At 53.3% G+C, this 21,012-nt stretch overlaps 1 protein-coding gene across 1 annotated transcript; it reads right to left on the minus strand.

Annotated features, from left to right (window-relative positions):
- Positions 1-13,569: 13,569 nt before the first annotated feature.
- LILRB5 (leukocyte immunoglobulin like receptor B5) lies at positions 13,570-20,274 on the minus strand. Its single transcript, XM_063599638.1, is given in 15 exon segments — positions 13,570-14,011; positions 14,091-14,246; positions 15,133-15,185; positions 15,444-15,481; positions 15,564-15,627; positions 15,949-16,065; positions 17,095-17,142; positions 17,442-17,492; positions 17,815-18,117; positions 18,366-18,662; positions 19,123-19,422; positions 19,569-19,800; positions 19,802-19,854; positions 20,042-20,077; positions 20,241-20,274. Coding segments are annotated over 15 exon segments (1,929 nt in total). The 3' UTR covers positions 13,570-13,864.
- Positions 20,275-21,012: the final 738 nt, after the last annotated feature.

Raw genomic sequence — 21,012 nt, forward strand, 5'->3', positions numbered from 1 at the left:
CCGTGGGAGAAACCCTTTATGAAAGGCCAGGTGCGTGGGAGGAGCCGCCCCACAGGAATGACAACCAAGATACGTGAGGAAAACACAGACAATTGTTGAAATGCATTAGACAGACATCGTGAAGGTGAAAAATAGTAAATTGAATTAATACCATCGAAAAGTAATTTAATAAATATATACACCTACTATGTAGCCATAAAGTGAAAAATTTGACCGGGCGTGGTAGCTCATGCCTGTAATCCCAGCACTTTGGGAGGCCGAGGTGGGTGGATCACCTGAGGTCAGGAGTTTGAGACCAGCGTGGCCAATATGGTGAAACCCCATCTCTCCTAAAAATACAAAACAGTTAGCTGGGCATGGTCGTGGGAGCCTGTAATCCCAGCTACTCGGGAGGCTGAGGCAGGAGAATCGCTGGAACCCATGAGGCGGACATTGCAGTGAGCTGAGATGGCACAACTGCACTCCAGCCTGGGCCACACAGCAAGACTCTGTCTCAAAAAAAAAAAAAAAAAAAAAGAAAAAGAAAAAAAGAAAGTAAACAACTTCTAAAGCGATTCAAGCACCAGAAGGGTTCAAATGAAAATGAGACCAAAGGAAGTAAATAAAAAAGAGGAGGGAATTTGTGAGAACACATTTTAAAGGGTCCATTTTCAAGGCATGATATCTAAGTATTGGCAGCCAGTCTGCGGATGTAACAAACCGCACGGCTCATGCTCCTAGCAAATCACAATAAGTGAACAGAATGGCGGGGGGTTGTGGGGGAGGAGGCGGTCAGCCCATAAAAGGGAAAAAAATTTTGTTATTGGGAAATCCAACTTAAGCGGGGAAGGGGAGGGGGTATAACCTTATAAGGGGGATAATGAAACTCAGGCGAAGTCTGGGAAGATTGTAACCTCATAGTACTCGACCAGTGAGGAACTGGGGAAGGGATACTTGAGTGCTAAGAGATAAATTACCTGCTGTGACTGCCCCGCGTATGCCTACCTAGCAGACATCCAATTTTGCAAGACCCTGTTAAAAGTCTCACTTTCAGGCGGGACATGGTGGCTCACGCCTGTAATCCCAGCACTTTGGGAGGTCAAGGCGGGCAGATCACGAGGTCAGGAGATCGAGACCATCCTGGCTAACAAGGTGAAAACCGTCTCTACTAAAAATACAAAAAATTAGCCGGGTGTGGTGGCGGGTGCCTGTAGTCCCAGCTACTCGGGAGGCTGAGGCGGGAGAATGGCGTGAACCCAGGAGGCGGGGCTTGCAGTGAGCAGAGATCGCGCCACTGCACTCCAGCCTGGGCGACAGAGCAAGACTCCATCTCAAAAAAAAAAAAAAAAAAAAAAAAAGTCCCACTTTGGCTGTCGTTCGTGCCTCTGAGTGCATTCTTTGGTTTTTCATGGGTGAGCGTGTTTCTCACACTGACTGTCCAGCTCCACCCTGTCCTGGGCTGTGTGTCCTTCGCAGCAGGGTCTGCTGGGGCAAAGCAAGGGGTTCGTCTCCTGGCAAGTTTCCCTGGGACCTCTCAGTACCACCTCCCCCTGTCCTGTTCCCAGTGGGACTGCTGAGATCTAGGGAGCGGGTGTGATGTCCCCGAGGTTCCACAGTATGAAGTGAACCATGTTCCCCTGAGCCCCAGCCCCTTCCCAGCCCCTTCCTGTTACTAGTGAAACTGCAGGGTCCCCATCTGCACCCCAGGTGCACCCCCTCTTCCTCTTACTCACTGAGGTTTTCTTCTTGGATGTCAGCAGCTGGGCTGGACCTGGGGGAGGGCACGAGAGTGTGGTGTGGGGGAGTGTGGGAGTCTGGGGTCTTTGAGCAGAATTACCTCCTCAGCAGGCCCCTGTTCTTGGGCTCTGGACCCACGGCCCCTGCAGGGTGTTGGAAATCAGCCTCTCTCTGGGCTGGGTGAAGAAGGACAAAGTCTCAGCCCTGGGAACCTTAGAACCACCCACCCTGTACATGCGACTTTAGGGGAAAAAATGAAACTTGAAAACACACCCATATATATACATACATATATATATATATATATTTTTGAGACAAGGTCTCGCTCTGTCGCCCAGGCTGGAGCACAGTGGTGCAATCCCAGCTCACTGCAGCCTTGACCTCATAGGGTCAACTGATCCTCCTGCCTCAGCGTCTTGAGTAGCTGGGACCACGGGTGCACACCACCAAACCTGGCTTATTTGCATTTTAAATTTTTTTTGTAGAGATGGGGTCTCACCACATTGCCCAGAGTCCTCTCAAACTCCTGGGCTCAAGCAATCCACCTGCCTCAGCCTTCCAAAGTGCTGCGATTACAGGCATAGATGTTTTAAATACTGGATACACTTAAAAAGGCCCGAAGACGTTGGGCCCAATGGCTCATGCCTATAATTCCAGCACTTTGGAAGGCTGAGGCTGGTGGATTGCTTGAACTCAGGAGTTTGAGACCAGCCTGGGCAACATAGTGAGACCCCCATCTCTCCCCCACAAAAAAATAATTAGCCTGGCGTGGTGATAGGGGCCTGTAGTCCCAGCTACTCAGAAGGCTGAGATAGGAGGATCATTGAGGATCTTGGGAGGTGGAGGTTGCAGCGAGCCGAGATCACACCACTGCACTCCAGCCTGGGTGACAGAGCCAGATCACGTCTCAAATAAAATAAAATAAAAAGCTCAAAGAATAAATTACTTGCACGTACGCTCTCATTTATTCTCTTCTTTTTTTTTTTTTTTTTTTTCTTTTTTATTGATCATTCTTGGGTGTTTCTCGCAGAGGGGGATTTGGCAGGGTCACAGGACAATAGTGGAGGGAAGGTCAGCAGATAAACAAGTGAACAAAGTTCTCTGGTTTTCCTAGGCAGAGGACCCTGCGGCCTTCCGCAGTGTTTGTGTCCCTGGGTACTTGAGATTAAGGAGTGGTGATGACTCTTAACGAACATGCTGCCTTCAAGCATCTGTTTAACAAAGCACATCTTGCACCGCCCTTAATCCATTCAACCCTGAGTGGATACAGCACATGTTTCAGAGAGCACAGGGTTGGGGGTAAGGTCACAGATCAACAGGATCCCAAGGCAGAAGAATTTTTCTTAGTACAGAACAAAATGAAAAGTCTCCCATGTCTACCTCTTTCTACACAGACACAGCAACCATCCGATTTCTCAATCTTTTCCCCACCTTTCCCCCCTTTCTATTCCACAAAACCGCCATTGTCTTCATGGCCCGTTCTCAATGAGCTGTTGAGTACACCTCCCAGATGGGGTGGTGGCCGGGCAGAGGAGCTCCTCACTTCCCAGTAGGGGCGGCCGGGCAGAAGCGCCCCTCACCTCCCGGACGGGGCGGCTGGCCGGGCGGGGGGCTGACCCCCCCCACCTCCCTCCCGGACGGGGCGGCTGGCCGGGCGGGGGGCTGACCCCCCACCTCCCTCCCGGACAGGGCGGCTGGCCGGGCAGAGGGGCTCCTCACTTCCCAGTAGGGGCGGCCGGGCAGAGGCGCCCCTCACTTCCCCGACGGGGCGGCTGGCCCGGCGGGGGGCTGACCCCCCCACCTCCCTCCCGGAGGGGGCGGCTGGCCGGGCAGAGGGGCTCCTCACTTCCCGGTAGGGGCGGCCGGGCAGAGGCGCCCCTCACCTCCCGGACAGGGCGGCTGGCCGGGCGGGGGGCCGATCCCCCCACCTCCCTCCCGGACGGGGCGGCTGGCCGGGCGGGGGGCTGACCCCCCCACCTCCCTCCCGGACGGGGCGGCTGGCCGGGCAGGGGGCTGACCCCCCACCTCCCTCCCGGACGGGGCGGCTGGCCGGGCGGGGGGCTGACCCCCCCACCTCCCTCCCGGATGGGGCGGCTGGCCAGGCGGGGGGCTGACCCCCCACCTCCCTCCCGGACGGGGCGGCTGGCCGGGCAGAGGGGCTCCTCACTTCCCAGAAGGGGCGGCCGGGCAGAGGCGCCCCTCACCTCCCGGATGGGGCGGCTGGCCAGGCGGGGGGCTAACCCCCCCACCTCCCTCCCGGACGGGGCGGCTGGCCGGGCCGGGGGCTGACCCCCCCACCTCCCTCCCAGACAGAGCGGCCGGCCGGGCAGAGGGGCTCCTCACTTCCCAGTAGGGGCGGCCGGGCAGAGGCGCCCCCCTCACCTCCTGGACAGGGCGGCTGGCCGGGCAGGGGGTTGATCCCCCCACCTCCCTCCCGGACAGGGCGGCTGGCCGGGCGGGGGGCTGACCCCCCACCTCCCTCCCGGATGGGGCGGCTGGCCGGGAGGGGGGCTGACCCCCCCACCTCCCTCCCGGACGGGGCGGCTGGCCGGGCAGAGGGGCTCCTCACTTCCCAGTAGGGGCGGCCGGGCAGAGGCACCCCTCGCCTCCCGGACGGGGCGGCTGGCCAGGCGGGGGGCTGACCCCCCCACCTCCCTCCTGGACGAGGCAGCTGGCCGGGCAGAGGGGCTCCTCACTTCCCGGTAGGGGCGGCCGGGCAGAGGTGCCCCTCACCTCCCGGACGGGGCGGCTGGCCGGGCAGGGGGCTGACCCCCCCACCTCCCTCCCAGACGAGGAGGGAGGACGCTCCTCACTTCTCAGACGGGGTGGCTGCCGGGCGGAGGGGCTCCTCACTTCTCAGACGGGGCGGTTGCCAGGCAGAGGGTCTCCTCACTTCTCAGACAGGGCGGCCGGGCAGAGACACTCCTCACATCCCAGTCGGGGCGGCAGGGCAGAGGTGCTCCCCACATCTCAGACGATGGGCGGCCGGGCAGAGACGCTCCTCACTTCCCAGATGTGATGGCGGCCGGGAAGAGGCGCTCCTCACTTCCTAGATGGGATGGCGGCCGGGCAGAGACGCTCCTCACTTTCCAGACTGGGCAGCCAGGCAGAGGGGCTCCTCACATCCCAGACGATGGGCAGTCAGGCGGAGACGCTCCTCACTTCCCAGACGGGGTGGCTGCCAGGCAGAGGCTGCAATCTCGGCACTTAGGGAGGCCAAGGCAGGCGGCTGGGAGGTGGTTGTAGCGAGCCGAGATCACGCCACTGCACTCCAGCCTGGGCGCCATTGAGCACTGAGTTAACGAGACTCCGTCTGCAATCCCGGCACCTCGGGAGGCTGAGGCTGGCGGATCACTCGCGGTTAGGAGCTGGAGACCAGCCCAGCCGACACATCGAAATCCCGTCTCCACCAAAAAAATACTATTCTCTTCTTTCTAGATTTTTCAGCTGGGACTTTCTGGAGCTGTTTTTCTAAGCTGACTTTCTTGTGTGTTTGGTTCCCCTTTGGTTGGTGCCCTGATCCCACCCTCGGTGGGCGCACAGGTTCCCCCATTCCCTGCTCACCCAATGTCCTGTGTTTTCTCTGACGCCGACATTGGAGGAGGAGGACGAGCGGCAGGACAAAGGCCACTGAGACCCTGGTTACAACTCCCAGGTATCTTCCCAGACCTTGCGCGTGATGACGTCGGGAATGAGGATGACATTGCTGATGTGAGCACCTACTGTGTGCAGGCGCGTGCTGGGTCTTCATGAGCTCCAACCCTCACAGCAGTCGTGCGACATGGGATTGCCAACCCCCCAACCCATTTTGCAGATGCACAAACTGAGGCTCAGAGGGGGGAATCGCCTGCCCCAGGTCCCCCAGCCTGGAAGAAGCAGGTCTGGGAGGGGAACCTGGGACCTTGTGTTTTCCCCAGCTGTCCTCCTGCTGCCCCACCAGGTGGACACCCGCTTCCTGCTCTGGGTCTCCTCATCTGACACGAGGGGCCTGTCTTAGTGTCTCCATCTGGGGCTGTGTCCTCCTTACAACCCTCCCTTCCCCAGCACAGCAGGGCCTGGGGGAGGGAGTGGGCTGTACAGGACGGACCCTGCATTGCTCTCACCCCCAGCCCAGCCAGGTCCGTCTCCTACTCTGCCAATCCCTGACCTTCCCATGCAGGGCCTTTGACCACAGACTGAAGGGCTGCACTGTCGGCTTCTCTGCTTCTGAGGTTTTGGTACTCGGACTAGCTTCCTTGCTCCTCAGCTTACAGACAGTCTATTGTGGGACCTCACCTTGTGATCGTGTGGATCAATACTCCTTAATAAACTCCCCTTTATATATACATCTATCCTGTTAGTTCTGCCCCTCTAGAGAACCCTGACTAATACATGTTTCTGAAATACGCAGCCATAGAAGGAAATGAGAAATGAAACTTCCTGACGCAGGCAGGAAACCTCAGGAAGCAGCGAGGTCAGAGCCGAGTTGGCTTCTGGTGACTTGCAATGTCAGGGAATCACTAAAAGGGAGGTTTCCGCCTCTATAAGAGACAGAGGAGAACCCCAGGGCCCTCACAGTCAGGGAGGGGTCGGGGTTTTGGGTGAAAGTGGGAAGTTGTGGCTCCTCGTCCCCTGTGTTTGTGGATGGCACTGGGATATCTCTGCTCATTGACTCAGGTTTATGGTCAGCCCTGAGCCTCCCCCTCTGTGTGTGTGAAATAGATTCATTGTAGAGTTGTCAGACATGAGGTTCACACTGGACCCTCCCCTGCTGGTTACAGGCCTGAGCAGACTCACGAGACCCGGGCAGGTGGTGCCTTCCTCCTCTTTTCAAGCCTAACGCCCAGTGCAGCCCTGGTAGAAACCCTCTCTGGCAGATGAGGCACTGGGAGATGAGTGTCCAAGAATGAGAACAAAGAGGAATCATCCTAATGATAAAAAGTGCTATGACTGGCTGCCTGTGATGGCTCACGCCTATTTTCCCAGCGCTCTGGGAGGCCGAGGTGGGCAGATCGCTGGAGCCCAGGAGTTCGAGACCAGCCTGGGCAACATGGTGAAACCCCATCTCTACTAAAAAGACAAAAATGAACTGGGTGTGGTGGTGCACACCTGTATTTCCAGCTACTTAGGAGTCTGAGGTCGAAGATCGCTTGAGTCTGGCAGGCGGAGGTTGCAGTGAACTGGGGTAGTGCGCCATTGCACTTTAGCCTGGGTGACAGAGCAAGACACTGTCTCAAAAACAAACACAGGCTGGGCGTGGTGGCTCACGCCTGTAATCCCAGCACTTTGGGAGGCCGAGGCAGGCAGATCATGAGGTCAAGAGATCGAGACCATCCTGGCCACACGGTGAAACCCCATCTCTACTAAAAATACAAAAAAAAAAAAAAAAAAAAAAAAGATTAGTTGGTTGTGGTGGCGGGCACCTGTAGTCCCAGCTACTTGGGAGGCTAAGGTAGGAGAGTTGCTTGAACTCAGGAGACAGAGGTTGCAGTGAGCTGAGATCACGCCACTGCACTCTAGCCTGGGTGACAGAGTGAGACTCCGTCTCAAAAAATAAATAAATAAATAAATAAATAAATGAAAACAAAAAACAAACCAAAAAATCAAACACAAAGTGCTATGATTGACAATCCACACTCACTAATGAGGATTATCATGGTCAAAAGGAGTACTAGGAATGTGTGAGACCCATCTTCGGTTAAACATGTTTAAATATTTGAGAAATACAGAGGACATTGAATTTCTGAGGCAGGATTATATGATTTTTTTTTCTACAGCAGAATGAATATTATATAAAATAATTAGAAGACATAGAAAAATCAGATTTAATGAACACAATCAAAATACTCATTCCTTCGAGGACAAGACACAGTGAAGCACCAATTATGAAATTAGAAAACAAAACATAATTTTTTTTAGAGTGTAGCATAGAAACTTTATAAATTGCAATTTAAAGTACTTGGGAGAATAGAATGAGGAGGGGGAATGTCCTATCTATTGTAGGTGTCAGAAAGAAGGAAGAGAAAATGATGTCTAGCAATAGCCCAAGAGGTGAGTAGCTGAACATTTTATAGAGATGAGGAAAGACTAACTAAGGACTAGGGCGCATCCATTTAAAATTGAAATGTATGGGCTGGACGTGGTGGCTCACGCCTGTAAGCCCAGCACTTTGGGAGGCTGAGGCGGGCGGATCACCTGAGGTCGGGAGTTTGAGACCAGCCTGACCAACATGGAGAAACCCTGTCTCTACTAAAAATACAAAATTATCCGGGTGTGATGGCACATGCCTGTAATCCCGGCTACTTGGGAGGCTGAGGCAGGAGAATCGCTTGAACCCAGGAGGCGGAGGTTGTAGTGAGCCGAGATCGCGCCATTGCACTCCACCCTGGGCAACAAGAGCCAAACTCCATCTCAAAATAAATAAATAAACAAATAAATAAATAAATAAATAAATAACAAATAAATAAAATTGAAATGTGTGTCTTCACCCTGCATGGTAAATATGAAGAACATCAAGAGTCATTTTAATAAATATATCCTAGACTGTACTGCACTGTTTCAAAATGATACATAGGCCTCCATCCTCATGTCCCCACTCAGCTTCCATGAGATTTGAAGAGGAAAAGGAAGGACCGTAACCCACAGCCAAGCCCTGGTCTGTCAGGAGACTCCAGGGGTTCAGGGACTCCCAGGATGGGAAGGCCTGCTGAGGCTCCCAGGGGGACAAATCTCTTACAGGGAACTCTCTTTCAGGACTGAGTCTGGGCCCCAGGACCTGTGTGCAGGCAGGTGAGTCTGTCCCCAGCTGTCTCAGTTCCCTCCTCCTCACTGGAGACAAAAGGCCACTTTTTGGCAGCTCAGGATGGAGACCAGCAGTTCTGTGCCGACTAGTGGAGATACCTAGTGGGGGTCACTGTGCTCTGACCAGCGAGGGCGGCTGCCATAGTAACAGTGATATCACCCTGTGTGTTCCTATGACATGGATGGAATGGTGAATGTGCCTTTGTTCCCAACCTCCAGTGTGTCCTTTCTGTTCCAGGCACTGATCTTCCCTCTTCAGACAGAGCATTCTCTTGAGCCTCCAGGATCCCCTGACACCACATGGTAATGGGCCTTGCCCAGGTGATCACAGAGCCCGGCTCAGCCCAGAGGGTGGGTTTGGGAGGGTTCCTAGAATAAAATCAGAGGCTGGGTCCCAAGACATCCCCACCTTTCATATCCCATCTCTCAGCCCCAAAACCCACTAGACCCCTTTATCATTATGTAGTGAACTTCTTTGTCTCTTTTTAGAGTTTTGGTCTTGAAATCTATTTGTCATATGTAAGTATGGTAACTCCTGCTCATTTTTGGTTTCCATTGGCATGGAAAATCTTTTTCCATCCTCTAGCTTTCAGTGTATGTGTGTCTTTATAGGTGTAGTGTGTTTCCTATAGGAAACAGATCTATGGGTCTTGTTTTCTCATCCATTCAGCCAGTCTATGTCTTTTGATTGGAGAGTTTAGTCCATTTACATTTAATGTTATTACTGATAAGTAAGGACTTACTCCTGCAATTTTGTTATTTGTTTTCTGGTTGTTTTGTGTTTTTTTTTTCTTCTTTCTTTCCTTCTTGTCTTCCTTTAGTAAAACTGATTTTCTCTGGTGATATGATTTAGTTTCTTGCTTTTTATTTTCTGTCTCCATTGTATGTTTTTTGGTTTGCAATTACCATGAGGCTTGCAGATACTACTTTGTAACCCATTATTTTAATCTTATAACAAGTTAAAACTCTTTGCATAAACAAATACAAAGCAAAAGGAAAACTAATAGAAACTCTGCGCCTAGCTGGGCGCGGTGGCTCATGCCTGTAATCCCAGCACTTTGGGAGGCCAAGGAAGGTGGATCACGAAGTCAGGAGTTCAAGAACAGCCTGACCAATATGGTGAAACCCTGTCTCTACTAAAAAATACAAAAATTAGCCGGGCATGGTGGTGCACCTCTGCAGCCCCAGCTACTCAGGAGGCTGAGGCAGAAGAATTGCTTGAACCCAGGAGGTGGAGGTTGCAGTGAGCCGAGATCATGCCACTACACTCTGGCCTGGGTGACAGAGTGACACTCTGTCTTAAAAAAAAAAAGAAACTCTTTGCTTTAACTTCATCCCCTTACTTTTTTTTTTTTTTTGAGATGGAGTCTGGCTCTGTCGCCCAGGCTAGAGTGCAGTGGCGCAATCTCAGCTCACTGCCAGCTCTGCCTCCTGGGTTCACACCATTCTCCTGCCTTAGCCTCCCGAGTAGCTGGGACTACAGGCGCCCGCCACCATGCCCAGCTAATTTTTTTTTTTTTGTATTTTTAGTAGAGATGGGGTTTCACCATGTTAGCCAGGATGGTCTCGATCTCCTGACCTCGTGATCCGCCTGCCTTGGCCTCCCAAAGTGCTGGGATTACAGGCATGAGCCACCATGCCTGGCCATGTAGTGGGAAGAGTTTTAAAAGTGTAAGTCAAGATGGTAGTCATTCTGGAAACTTAGCTGACGTCTGCATGGACTCCTACTCTGAACAAGGTTCAGACCCAAGTGCCAAGGTTCTGACTGTTGTGCAGATTATTTTGTCACCCAGATATTAAGCCTAGTAGCCATTAGTTATTTTTCTTGATCCATTCCCTTCTTCCAACCCCCACCCTTCAATATGTCCCAGTGTCTGTTGTTCCTGCGTCCACATGTTCTCATCATTTAGCTCCCACTGATAGGTGAGAACATGAGGTATTTAGTTTTCTGTTCCTGAGTTAGTTTTCTGAAGATAATGACCTCCAGCTCCATCCACATTCCTGCAAAGGACATGATCTCATTCTTTTTTATGACTGCATAGTATTCCATGGTGTATATGTACCTCATTTTCTTGATCCTGACTGTGTATTTTCAAATAGCATGTCTTCAAGCTCACAAATTCTTCTGCTTGATCAATTCTGCTATGAAAGGACTCTGATGCATTCTTCAGTATGCCAATTGCATTATTTCAGTTCTAGAATTTTTCTGCTTGATTTTTCAAAATTATTTTAATCTCTGTGTTAAATTTATAAGATAGAATTCTGAATTCCTTTTCTGTTTTATCTCGAATGTCTTTGACATTCCTCAACAAAACTATTTTGAATTATTTGTCTGAAAGGCCAGATATTTCTGCTTCTCTAGGATTGGTCCCTGGTGCCTTATTTACCTCATTTACTGAGGTCATGTTTTTATGGATGGTGTTGATGTTAGTAAATGTTCTTCATTGTCTGGGCTTCGAAGAGTTGGATGTTTATTGTGGTTTTCATTATCTGTGCTTATTTGTAGTAATCCGTCTTGAAAAGGCTTTCCAGATATTTGAAAGAACTTGAGTGTTCAGCCTAAAAGCTCCTCCAGTTGATAAACAACTTCAGCAATGTTGCAGGATACAAAATCTATGTACAAATTCACTAGCATTTCAATACACCAACAACAGCCAAACTGAGGGCCAAATCAGAAAGGCAATCCCATTCACAAGTACCACACACACAAAAAATAAAATACTAGGAATACAGCTAACTGGGGAGGTGAAAGATCTCTACAATGGAAATTATAAAACACTCCTTAAAGAAATCAGAGAAGACACGAACAAACGGAAAAACATCCCATACTCATGGATCAGAAGAATCAATATCAGTAAGATGGCTATCCTGCCCAAAGTAATATACAGATTCAATGCTATTCCCCTCAAACTACCAACAACATTCTTCACAGAAGTAGAGAATACTATTATAAAATTCATATAGAACCAAAAATGAGCCCAAATAGTCAAGGCAATCTTATGCAAAAAAAAAACAAAGCTGGAGGCATCACATTACCCAACTTCAAACTATACTACCAGGCTATAGTAACCAAAACAGCATGGCACTGGTACACAAACAGGCACATAGACCAATGGAACAGAATAGGGTGCCCAGAAATAAGGTTGCACATCTACAACCATCTGATCTGTGACAAAGCTGACAAAAACAAGCAATGGGGAAAAGACTCCCTATTCAATAAATAATGCTGGGATAACTGGCTAGCCATATGCAGAAGATTGCAACTGGACCCCTTCCTTATACCATATACAAAAATTAACTCAAGACAAACTAAAGACTTAAATGTAAAGCCCAAAACTATAAATCCCTAGAAGACAATCCAGGCAATACTACCCTGGACATAGGAATGGGCAAAGGTTCCAAAGACACCAAAAACAATCACAACAAATGCAAAAATTCACCAGTGGGATCTAATTAAACTTAAGAGCTGCTGCACAGCAAAAGAAACTATCAATAGAGTGAACAGACAACCTACAGAATGGGAAAATGTATTTATAAACTACTCATCTGGCAAAGGTCTAATATCCAGCATCTATAAGGAACTTAAGCAAATTTACAAGAGAAAAACAAACAACCCCTTAAAATGTGGGCAAAGTACACAAACACACACTTTTCAAAAGAAGACACACATGTGCCAACAAGCATATGAAAAAAACCTCCATATCATTGATCACTAGAGAAATGCGAATGAAAACCACAATGAGATACCATCTCGCACCCGTCAGAATAGCTATTATTAAAAAGTCAAAAAATAACAAATGCTGGTGGGGTTGTGGAGAAAAGGGAACACTTATACACCATTGGTGAGAGTGTAAATTAGTTCAACCATTGTGGAAAGCAGTATGGCGATTCCTCAAAGAGCTATCAGCAGAACTACCCTTCAACCCAGCAATCCCAATTCTGGGTATATACTCAGACGAATATAAATCATTTTACCATAAAGACACATGGGCACGAATGGTCATTGCAGCACTATTCACAATAGCAAAGACATGGAATCAACCCAAATGCCCATCAATGACAGACTAGATAAAGAAAACGTGGCACATATGCACTATGGAATACTATACAGCCATAAAAAAGAATGACAGCATGTGCTTTCTGGGGGCAGGATGGAGCTGGAGGCCATCATCCTTGGGAAACTAATACAGGAACAGAAAACCAAATACTGCATGTTCTCACTTATAAGTGGGAGCTAAAGGATGGGAACACATGGACACATAGAGGGGGACAACAGACACTGCGGCGCATTTGAGGGTGAAGGGAGAAAGGAGGGAGAGGATCAGGAAAACGGGGCACTAGGTTTAATACCTAGTAATCCCAGCACTTTGGGAGACCAAGGAGGGTGGATCATGAGGTCAGGAGTTCGAGACCAGCCAGGCCAAGATGGTGAAACCCCCACCTCTACTAAAAATACAAAAATTAGCCGGGCGTGGTGGCAGGCAACTGTAGTCCCAGTTACTCGGGAGGCTGAGGCAGGAGAATCGCTTGAACCCGGGAGGCAGAGGTTGCAGTGAGCCGAGATCGCGCCACTGCACTCCAGCCTGGTGACAGAGCGAGACTCTGTCTCAAAAAACAAAACAAAACAAAACAAAAACCCTCACACAAAAACCAAAACAAATCCCCTTGACACAAGTTTATCTGTCTAACAAACCTGCACATGTATCCCTGAACTTAAAAGTGAAAAAAATAAAGGCAATATGTGTCAGATTTGTGGTGGTGTCTGCTGTTTCACCCCCATATGGAAATGTGTGCCTGACCCCCGCTTTTTTCCTTGCTTATTGTGGCTAGGATTTGTGAATGTAATTCACATTCTCGAGAATGAGCTTTTTTGGCTTCATCGAGTTTTCGCGTAGTTGTTTTGTCCTCTTAAGTAACTCCTCTTGTTATTTTTGTCCCCTTCCTCACACCTTCATTTGGAATAATTTGTTGTTCTTTTTCTAAATTCTTTCTATCATTGCCAAGGTCATTAATTACGTAGGTTTTATTCTTTTCTAATTCATTCGCTCATTTGTAGTTTTCTGATTTCATCATTTAATGTGCAATATTTACATTATCATTCCAAATTTATACCATGCTCTAATTTCTGTTTCAGTTTTCTCAGCTCATTGATTTATTGAGAAGTCTGTGGCTTCATTTCAAAAATGCAAGGATATTAGTCATCTTTGACTGCAGAATCTAGTGAGGCCCAAAGTTCCCAGGATGTCCTGGTGGTCTTTGTTAGGGGTCCAGGCTGGCTGGGGTTCATTGGTGTCCACTGGGGGCAGCTCCTCTGCCTTCTGGAGTACCTGAGTCTCCTGTTGAGTGTGAGATCTGGGTCCCCCGTGGGCTAGTGGATGGCCAGGGGGGCGTAGATGCTGGGCTCAGCTGGAGGTTCCCTTTCCTGGGATGGAGGAGGCTCAGTTGCCTCCCGTCTGAGGGTCAAGCTGTTCAGCTGGGCATAGGTCACATCCCGGGGGACTTCAGATGCAGCAGCCTGCAATGGGGGAGAGTGAGAGGGAAGGAACGTGGTGGGGGTGGGGGAGGCCTGGGGGTCTGGGGAGGAAAGGACTCACCTCAGTGTCCATCTGTCTGTCCTCTTCCGCCTGTCTGTCCTTTGTGTCCAGGAATTCTTCGGACAGTGGGGAAGGAGGAGAGGCCATTTCTCTCCTAGGTCTGGAGTGTTTCGCCGGGGCATACGTCACTGCTTGGGGGTCTTCATCGTGTGGGCTCTGCTGGAGAGAGACAGTGGTGGGGGGTGTCCTTGAATCCTCCTGACCCCCTGGAGTCAATTTTCCCCACTGTTCCCGGGGTGATCCGATTACATCCCTTTCCTCATGGAATCTCAGGGATGCCCTAAGGCCGTGGAGGGTCTGGCCGCTCCCTCCCTGTGGTTCTGGCCTCTGCTCCTCACTCTGACCTTGCCCATTTGGCTGCAGCCTCACGGGCCTTCCTGCAAGAGCTCGCTGCTGCCTCGGGGCCTTTGCACGGCTGTTTCCTCTGCCTGCAGGGGCTCGTCCATTAGAGGATCGTGTGGCCCCCTCCGTCCAGGCTTCTCAGATGACAGCTGAGCAGACAGCCCTCCCCTTCCATTCAGACTGGCCCCACTGCCCCACACTCTCTGCCCTTTCCCTGGTTTATGTTCCTTACAGCACGTTGCACTCCTGGACACGGCGCATTTATTTGCATTTTGTGTCCCACCATGAGGTGAGCTCAGGAGGCGGGGGCGGCTTTCCTCCCTGCTGTGTCTGCAGCTCCCACGGGGAGCCCCATCCACAATGAGCTCCCTGGGAACACTTGCTGGATGAATGAATGAGGGGAGCCCAGGGGACCGGGGTGGTTCATTTATTCCTCATCCTCCTGAGGCCTGGGGAGCGCTCTAACAACCAGACGGCCAAACAGAGGATGAGGAGCAGGAAGGGGACCCGGGAGGAGGCCCACGAGGTCCCAGGACAGCAGGAGAGAGTGAGGTCGCAGCAGGCGGGAGGCAGCGTGCTGGACAAGGAGGGGTCCACCGTGACGATGCTGAGAGCCGGGGGAAGGAGGACAGAGAAGTCCTGCAGGATTAGATCTGGCACCAGGAGGCCTTTGGTGCCCGGGACAGGGGCGGGGTCTCACCCAAGTGTCCATTTCCACCCTGTCCTCAGGCTGTGTGTTCTTCACGGCAGCATCTGCTGGGCCAGAGCAAGGGGTTCATCTCCTGGGAAGGTTCTCTGAGACCTCTCAGTCCTGCCAGCCCTTGCCCTGTTCCCACTAGGGTGGCTGAGATCCAGGGAGGGGCTGCAATGTCCCTGAGGTCCCACAGTGTGGGTTCAGACCACCTCCCCCTTGCCCCAGACCCTTCCCAGCCTGTGCTCCTGCCCCCATTGCTACAGAAGCTTTGGTGGCCCCTTGCCCACTCCAGGTGCCCTCTGCTTCTAGTCACTCACTGAGAATTTCCTCCTGGGTGTCAGCAACTGGGCTGGCCCTGGGGGAGGACATGGGAGTGTGAGGGGCAGTGAGGGGGCTGTGCGGGTGGATGGGAGTCTCGGGTCTTCAGGCAGAATTACCTCTTCTGCAGGACCTGGTCCTTGGGCTCTGGCCCCGCAGCCCCTGCAGGACGGTAGAAATGGGCTGGACAGAGATGGACAGAGTGTCAGGCTTGGGAGAATTCGAACCAGCTGCCCTGCACACACAACTCGAGCAGAAAGAAGGAAACCCGGAGGCCCACCGGCACCGAGGCTTTAAATACGTCGTAAGTTTAAAGTAAAATCAGAAGAATCAAGCACTTCCACGCATGCTCACATTTATTCTCTTCTTTCTCGGTCGATTTTTCACCTGGGAATTTCTGGAGCAGTTTTTCTAAGCTGACTTTCCTGTGTGTTTGGGTTCCCTCTGGCTGGTGCCCCGAGCCCACCCTGGGTCGGCCCACGGGTTCCCCCATTCCCTACTCACCCGATGTCCTGTGTTTGCTCTGATGCCGATGTCGGAGGAGGAGGAAGAGGAGGAGGAACAGCAGCAGGACGAAGGCCACTGAGACCCCAGTCACAACCCCCAGGTGCCTTCCCAGACCTTGAGCGTGATGACGTTGGGAATGGGGATGACATCATTGATGTGAGCACCTTCTGTGTGCAGGCGCGAGCTAGGTCTTTCCTTTATGAGCTCCAACCCTCACAGCAGTCATGCAACATGGGATTGCCAACCCCCCAATTCACAGAGGAGCAAACTGAGGCTCAGAGAGGGGAATCGCCTGCCCCAGGCTCCCCAGCCTGGAAGAAGCAGGTCTGGGAAGGGAACCAGGGACTTTGTGTTTTCCCCAGCTGTCCTCCTGCTGCCCCACCAGGTGGACACCTGTTTCCTATTTGACAGGAGGGGCCTGTCCTAGTGTCTCCATCTGGGGCTGGTGTCCTCCTTACGATCTTCCCTTCCCCAGCACAGCAGGGCCTGGGAGAGGGAGTGGGTTGTGCAGGACGGACCCTGCCTTGCTCTCACCCCCAGCTCAGCCAGGTCCGTTTCCCACTCTGCCAAGTTCCCATACTCCCATGCGGAACCTGTCTGGATAGGGGCTCTGTGTGTATCTGGGAAGGGCTGAGGGTAGCAGGAGGACGGTGCCCCTGCCGAGCTGTGTACAGGGCCAGGTCCCATGATTTTGCTTACACCTCGCAGCAGTTCTGTGAGCTGGATGGGACTGAGCCAGTTTACAGCTGCTGAAACTGAGTCAGAGTAGAAAGTTGACCTGCCTGGGCCCACGGTGGGATGCGGCAGAGCTGGGGAGTGAACCCAGGAGTCTGACCCGCAGCCCTCGTTCTCTGCACCTGAGCGGAGCCCCAGAGCTGCAGGGAAAGAGCCTGAATGCCCCAAACCACGGCCCTGCTCCCCTCCCCTGCCCCAGGTCACCATCACTGCTGCCGGTGGGACAGGACAGTCCCCTGAAGAATCCCATCAGTGCAGGCCTCTCTCCTTTACACTCGGAGAAACTGAGGCCCAGGCAGGGGAAGGGCTTGTGCACTTCACCATCTCCAGAGGAGCCTGAACCTACGACAGAACCCACCCCTGCCTCCCCTGGACCCCGCCCACCTCCCACTCAGAGCCCCCACTCACCACTCTGGGGATCCAACCCCGTGGGGGTGAGGGGCTGGTCCTCAGGGCCTGCTGGGTCAGGACGGGGAGGTGAGGGCTGGGGCTGCCCTGCTCCCCACATCAGCCCGGCTGCTCCTCCCCCAGGCTGGGCCCCAACACCCAACATCTCTCTCTGCCTCGACGCCCGCCCCCTCACCGGCCCAGCCTCAGAGCCCCGGGGAGCCTGCGGCCCCTCCTCTGGCTCTGCCCAGCTCCCCGGAGGGAAGCTCCCGCTGGAGTCTTTGAGGAGAATAGGATCCTCGGGGAGACTCAGGGCTGCCTGGGGGGAGGCCGCGCTCCCTCCGAGCCCAGAGGCCTCAGTGACTCACCAGGTGTGGGGGTGGAGCCTGTAGGTGAGAGGCTGGGATCCCCAGAGGGTCCTGGGAATAAGCACAGAAAGGGAGCGAGGCGCTTTGGTGCTGAGTGAGGAAACCCGTCCCTCCACCTGCCCGTGGCTTCTCTGGAAACTTTCTTCTGCTCACCTTTCACCATTTGCATCCCAGGAGATGGGGCCAAGTGTGGGCATGCCTGGGGAGCCCCCGTTGTCCTCCTCCCCTCTGAGGGGTGAGTCTCCCTCTGGCTGAGCCCCCCTCAAACCCCCCCCCCCACCCCACCACGACTCCATCCCAGCCCAGAGCTCTCCTGGGGGCAGGGCCTGAGCTGAGCCTTTGAGCTCGGACAGGACAGGGTCAGGGCCCTCACCTGAGACCACGAGCTCCAGGGGGTAACTAGGGCTGGACAGCAGGTAGGGGTAGGACCTGATTGCGCTGTAGCATCGCTAGGTTCCACCCTGGGCTGAGGTCACAGGACTCATGGAGAATTCAGCCTGGTATTTATAAAACTGGTACTTTGACTTTAGACACAGCGGGGGATGGGCTGCCCCCTCCTTGGTCAAAAAGAAAGTGTCTATCTGACGCCATGACTGACACAGCAGGGTCACGTTCTCTCCTGAGGCCACCGTGGGGCCCGGCTGCACCGAGAGGGAGGGTCTGTCAGGGATCAGTCCTGGAGAGAAGAAGGATGGGTGAGGGGCTGCCCCACCTTGTTCTGAGCTGACACCTCCCCAGGCCACTCTAGGAGCCTCTGTCTCTGTTTTTTCTGAGTCTTCCCCTCCCCACCCATCCCCTGTCTCTCTCTGTCTCTCCCTCCCTTGGGACCACCCCCCCGCCTCATCCCGGCCATCACTAATTGGATTCCCCCGGCAGGACCTGTGCAGAGCCTGGGTCCCTGACTGAAACCGCTGGGCTCCTCACCTGCGATCAGGATGTCCAGGGGGTCACTGGGGGCCGACCACCTAGGGGAGAGGTTGTGTGCACCGTAGCATCTGTACTGGCCCCCGTAGGAGCGGCTCACAGGGCTCAGGGTGAAGTTGGCCTGGGAGAGCCCAGCCTGGGGCTGCTGGCCAGAGCCCTGGACGAGGTCATGTCCCCCCTCCTTGTACAGAACAAATCTGTCATAGCCGACATCAGAGCGACACTGCAGGGTCAGGCTGCCTCCGCGGGCCACGACAGAGCCCTGCGGGATCAGGAGGGAGGGCTTCCTAGACACGCCTGGAGGGAAAGAGGAATTGGGACTTGGAAGGCTGGTTCCTCCCCCGCCCCTTCCTTCTCCCGTCCTGGCGTCCTGGCCCTGCAGGTCTCACTGTCTCTCACGCTCTGTGTCTCGGATGCCGGGGCCTCCTTCTCACCTGGGTCTGTCTTGGAGTAGTTCCAGACCGATAGTGTCTCTCTGACTCCTGGCCACTGTCTGTCTGGTCTGTCCTCTCCTCATCGAGGGACAGGAAATTGCAGCAAATACACCCATTGCCTTCCTGAGTCGACCCCTTCCAGGTGAGGGTGACTCAGGCTCCTGTTTCCCCATCCGAGCCTCCCCGTGGGGTCTTCCTCACGCCTTCAGCCCATCCATCAACACATCCTTCTGGGGTCCTTGCCATGATCAGTCATCAACCAAACTCCCAACAACCTATCTGGTTCCCCAAAATTATATAAAGAAGCGTGGTGGCTTTTTCACCTGGGACCAGAATCTCCAGGAGGTCACTGGGGTGCGACCACACCTGAGGGTTTTTCCTGTAATAGTAATAGCATCTGAACCTCCACCTGAAGCTGGGGGTCACGGGACCCACAGGGAACAGGGCCCGCGATGGCCCTTTGGGGAGCTTCTGTGAGTACAGGGTCCTGGGGAGCTTCTGTTCTTCCTCAACAAGAACAAACGTGAGAAGTCCGTCCCGTGTATCACACTGGAGGGTCACATTTCCTCCTGAGGCCACCACAGGACTCGGCAGGGCTAAGAGAGTGGGTTCTGCATAGAATCCTAGCAGAGAAGGAGGCACGTCTTAAATGGGGCTCCCACCTCCTACATCATCCCCAGGGCTGGGCTGTGAGAGGTAGACGCCCCCAAAAGCCGACCATCTTCCTGAGGGCAGAGCCCGGGGCTGGGACCCCTGAGTGTCCTCTCACCTGTCGCCACCAGCTCCAGGGGGTCACTGGGCTCTGACCAGCCTGCAGGGGTCTCATAGTAGCAGCGGTATCGCCCTGCACTGTCATACACCGTGGATAGAATGTGGAACTTGGCCTTGGCTCCAGGCTCCAGTGGGTTCTGTCTCTCCCAGGCCCATGGGAGTCCCTCCTTATCCAGACGGTACTCCTCAGTCTCCAGGGGACCCTGACACCAGAGGGTCACGGGCTTCCCCCCGGGCTATCACAGAGGCTGGCTCAGCCCAGAGGGTGGGTTTGGGGATGGTGCCTAGAATGGAATCAGAGGCTGGATCCCAAGACATCCCCATCCCTCAGATTCCAGCTCTCAGCCCCAGGACCCTCCAGACGTCCCCATGAGTCAGCCCAGAACAGCTATCTCCACCCCCAGCTGCCCGGGGTTGGGTCCTTGTCCCCAGTGAGAAGAAGGGACCTGGGACAGCTGGGGACAGACTCACCTGCCTGCACGCAGGTCCTGGGGCCCACACTCAGCCCTGGAAGAGAGTTCCCTGTGAGAGATTTGCCCCCGGAAGCCCCAGCAGTTCCTCTCCTCCCTCGGAGCCTCTGATAGACCAGATTCTCTGATAGACCAGAGCCTCGCTTTAGAGTGAGCTCCCTCCAAGACGGAGACCTTCCTTCCCCCTCTTCAAACCTCACCGAGGCAAATCAGGACTGAGAGGGTGAGGGTCATGGCATCAGCTCCCACTGGACTCAGCTGTGCAGGCGGATGAGACCACGGTGCCTGGCAGGACACAAAAACACGCAGAGTGTGGACTGGAGGCTGGGTTCTCCCTGTCACAAGGCTGTCCCATCGGAAGCCCCACAGGAAGGGGAACTGCCCTCCCCAAGAGCCTGGCTCTCATTTCCCCAGGGATGGGGCTGGGGTGAGCTCCAGGCTCTCTGCAGACATTTCAGACAGAAATGGGATCTCCCTGAACCCTAGCCGCTGTCGGCCTGACCTATACTCAGCTCACCAAGGGCTAGGGCAGAGCAACAAAACCCCTCCGCTGGGAATGAACCTCTAAGTCGTACCTGCCTCCTCAGTGCCCCTTTGTCCTTGGCCGTCCCTCTGTGCCTCCAACCATGTTCAAGGTTTTCAGAACAATTACTCAGGTTTGTCATCTGATTCATGGGGTGGAGCGGGGAGCTGAATTTTCTTCCCAATTCCACCGATTATGTGACCTTGGACAGCAAAGTGGCTTGCTTGAGCCTTTCTCTTTTGGAACTTGTGGTCATGACCTCAGCTTCTCAGAGTGGATGTGGGGCTCAGTGGTGCCTGGGACATGGGATGGGGCTCGGCCATGGTGAATTTCCAGACCAGATTAAGACAGGAGTGGTTGGGGTGTGAGAGGATCCTGGCGTTGAGCTCCGTAGTTGAGGAGGATGATTGATGCCCCAACTCAAGAGCCCACATCTGCTCCAAATACCA

Source organism: Pan paniscus, chromosome 20 (genome assembly GCF_029289425.2).
Source record: "Pan paniscus chromosome 20, NHGRI_mPanPan1-v2.0_pri, whole genome shotgun sequence".
NCBI lineage: Eukaryota > Metazoa > Chordata > Mammalia > Primates > Hominidae > Pan > Pan paniscus.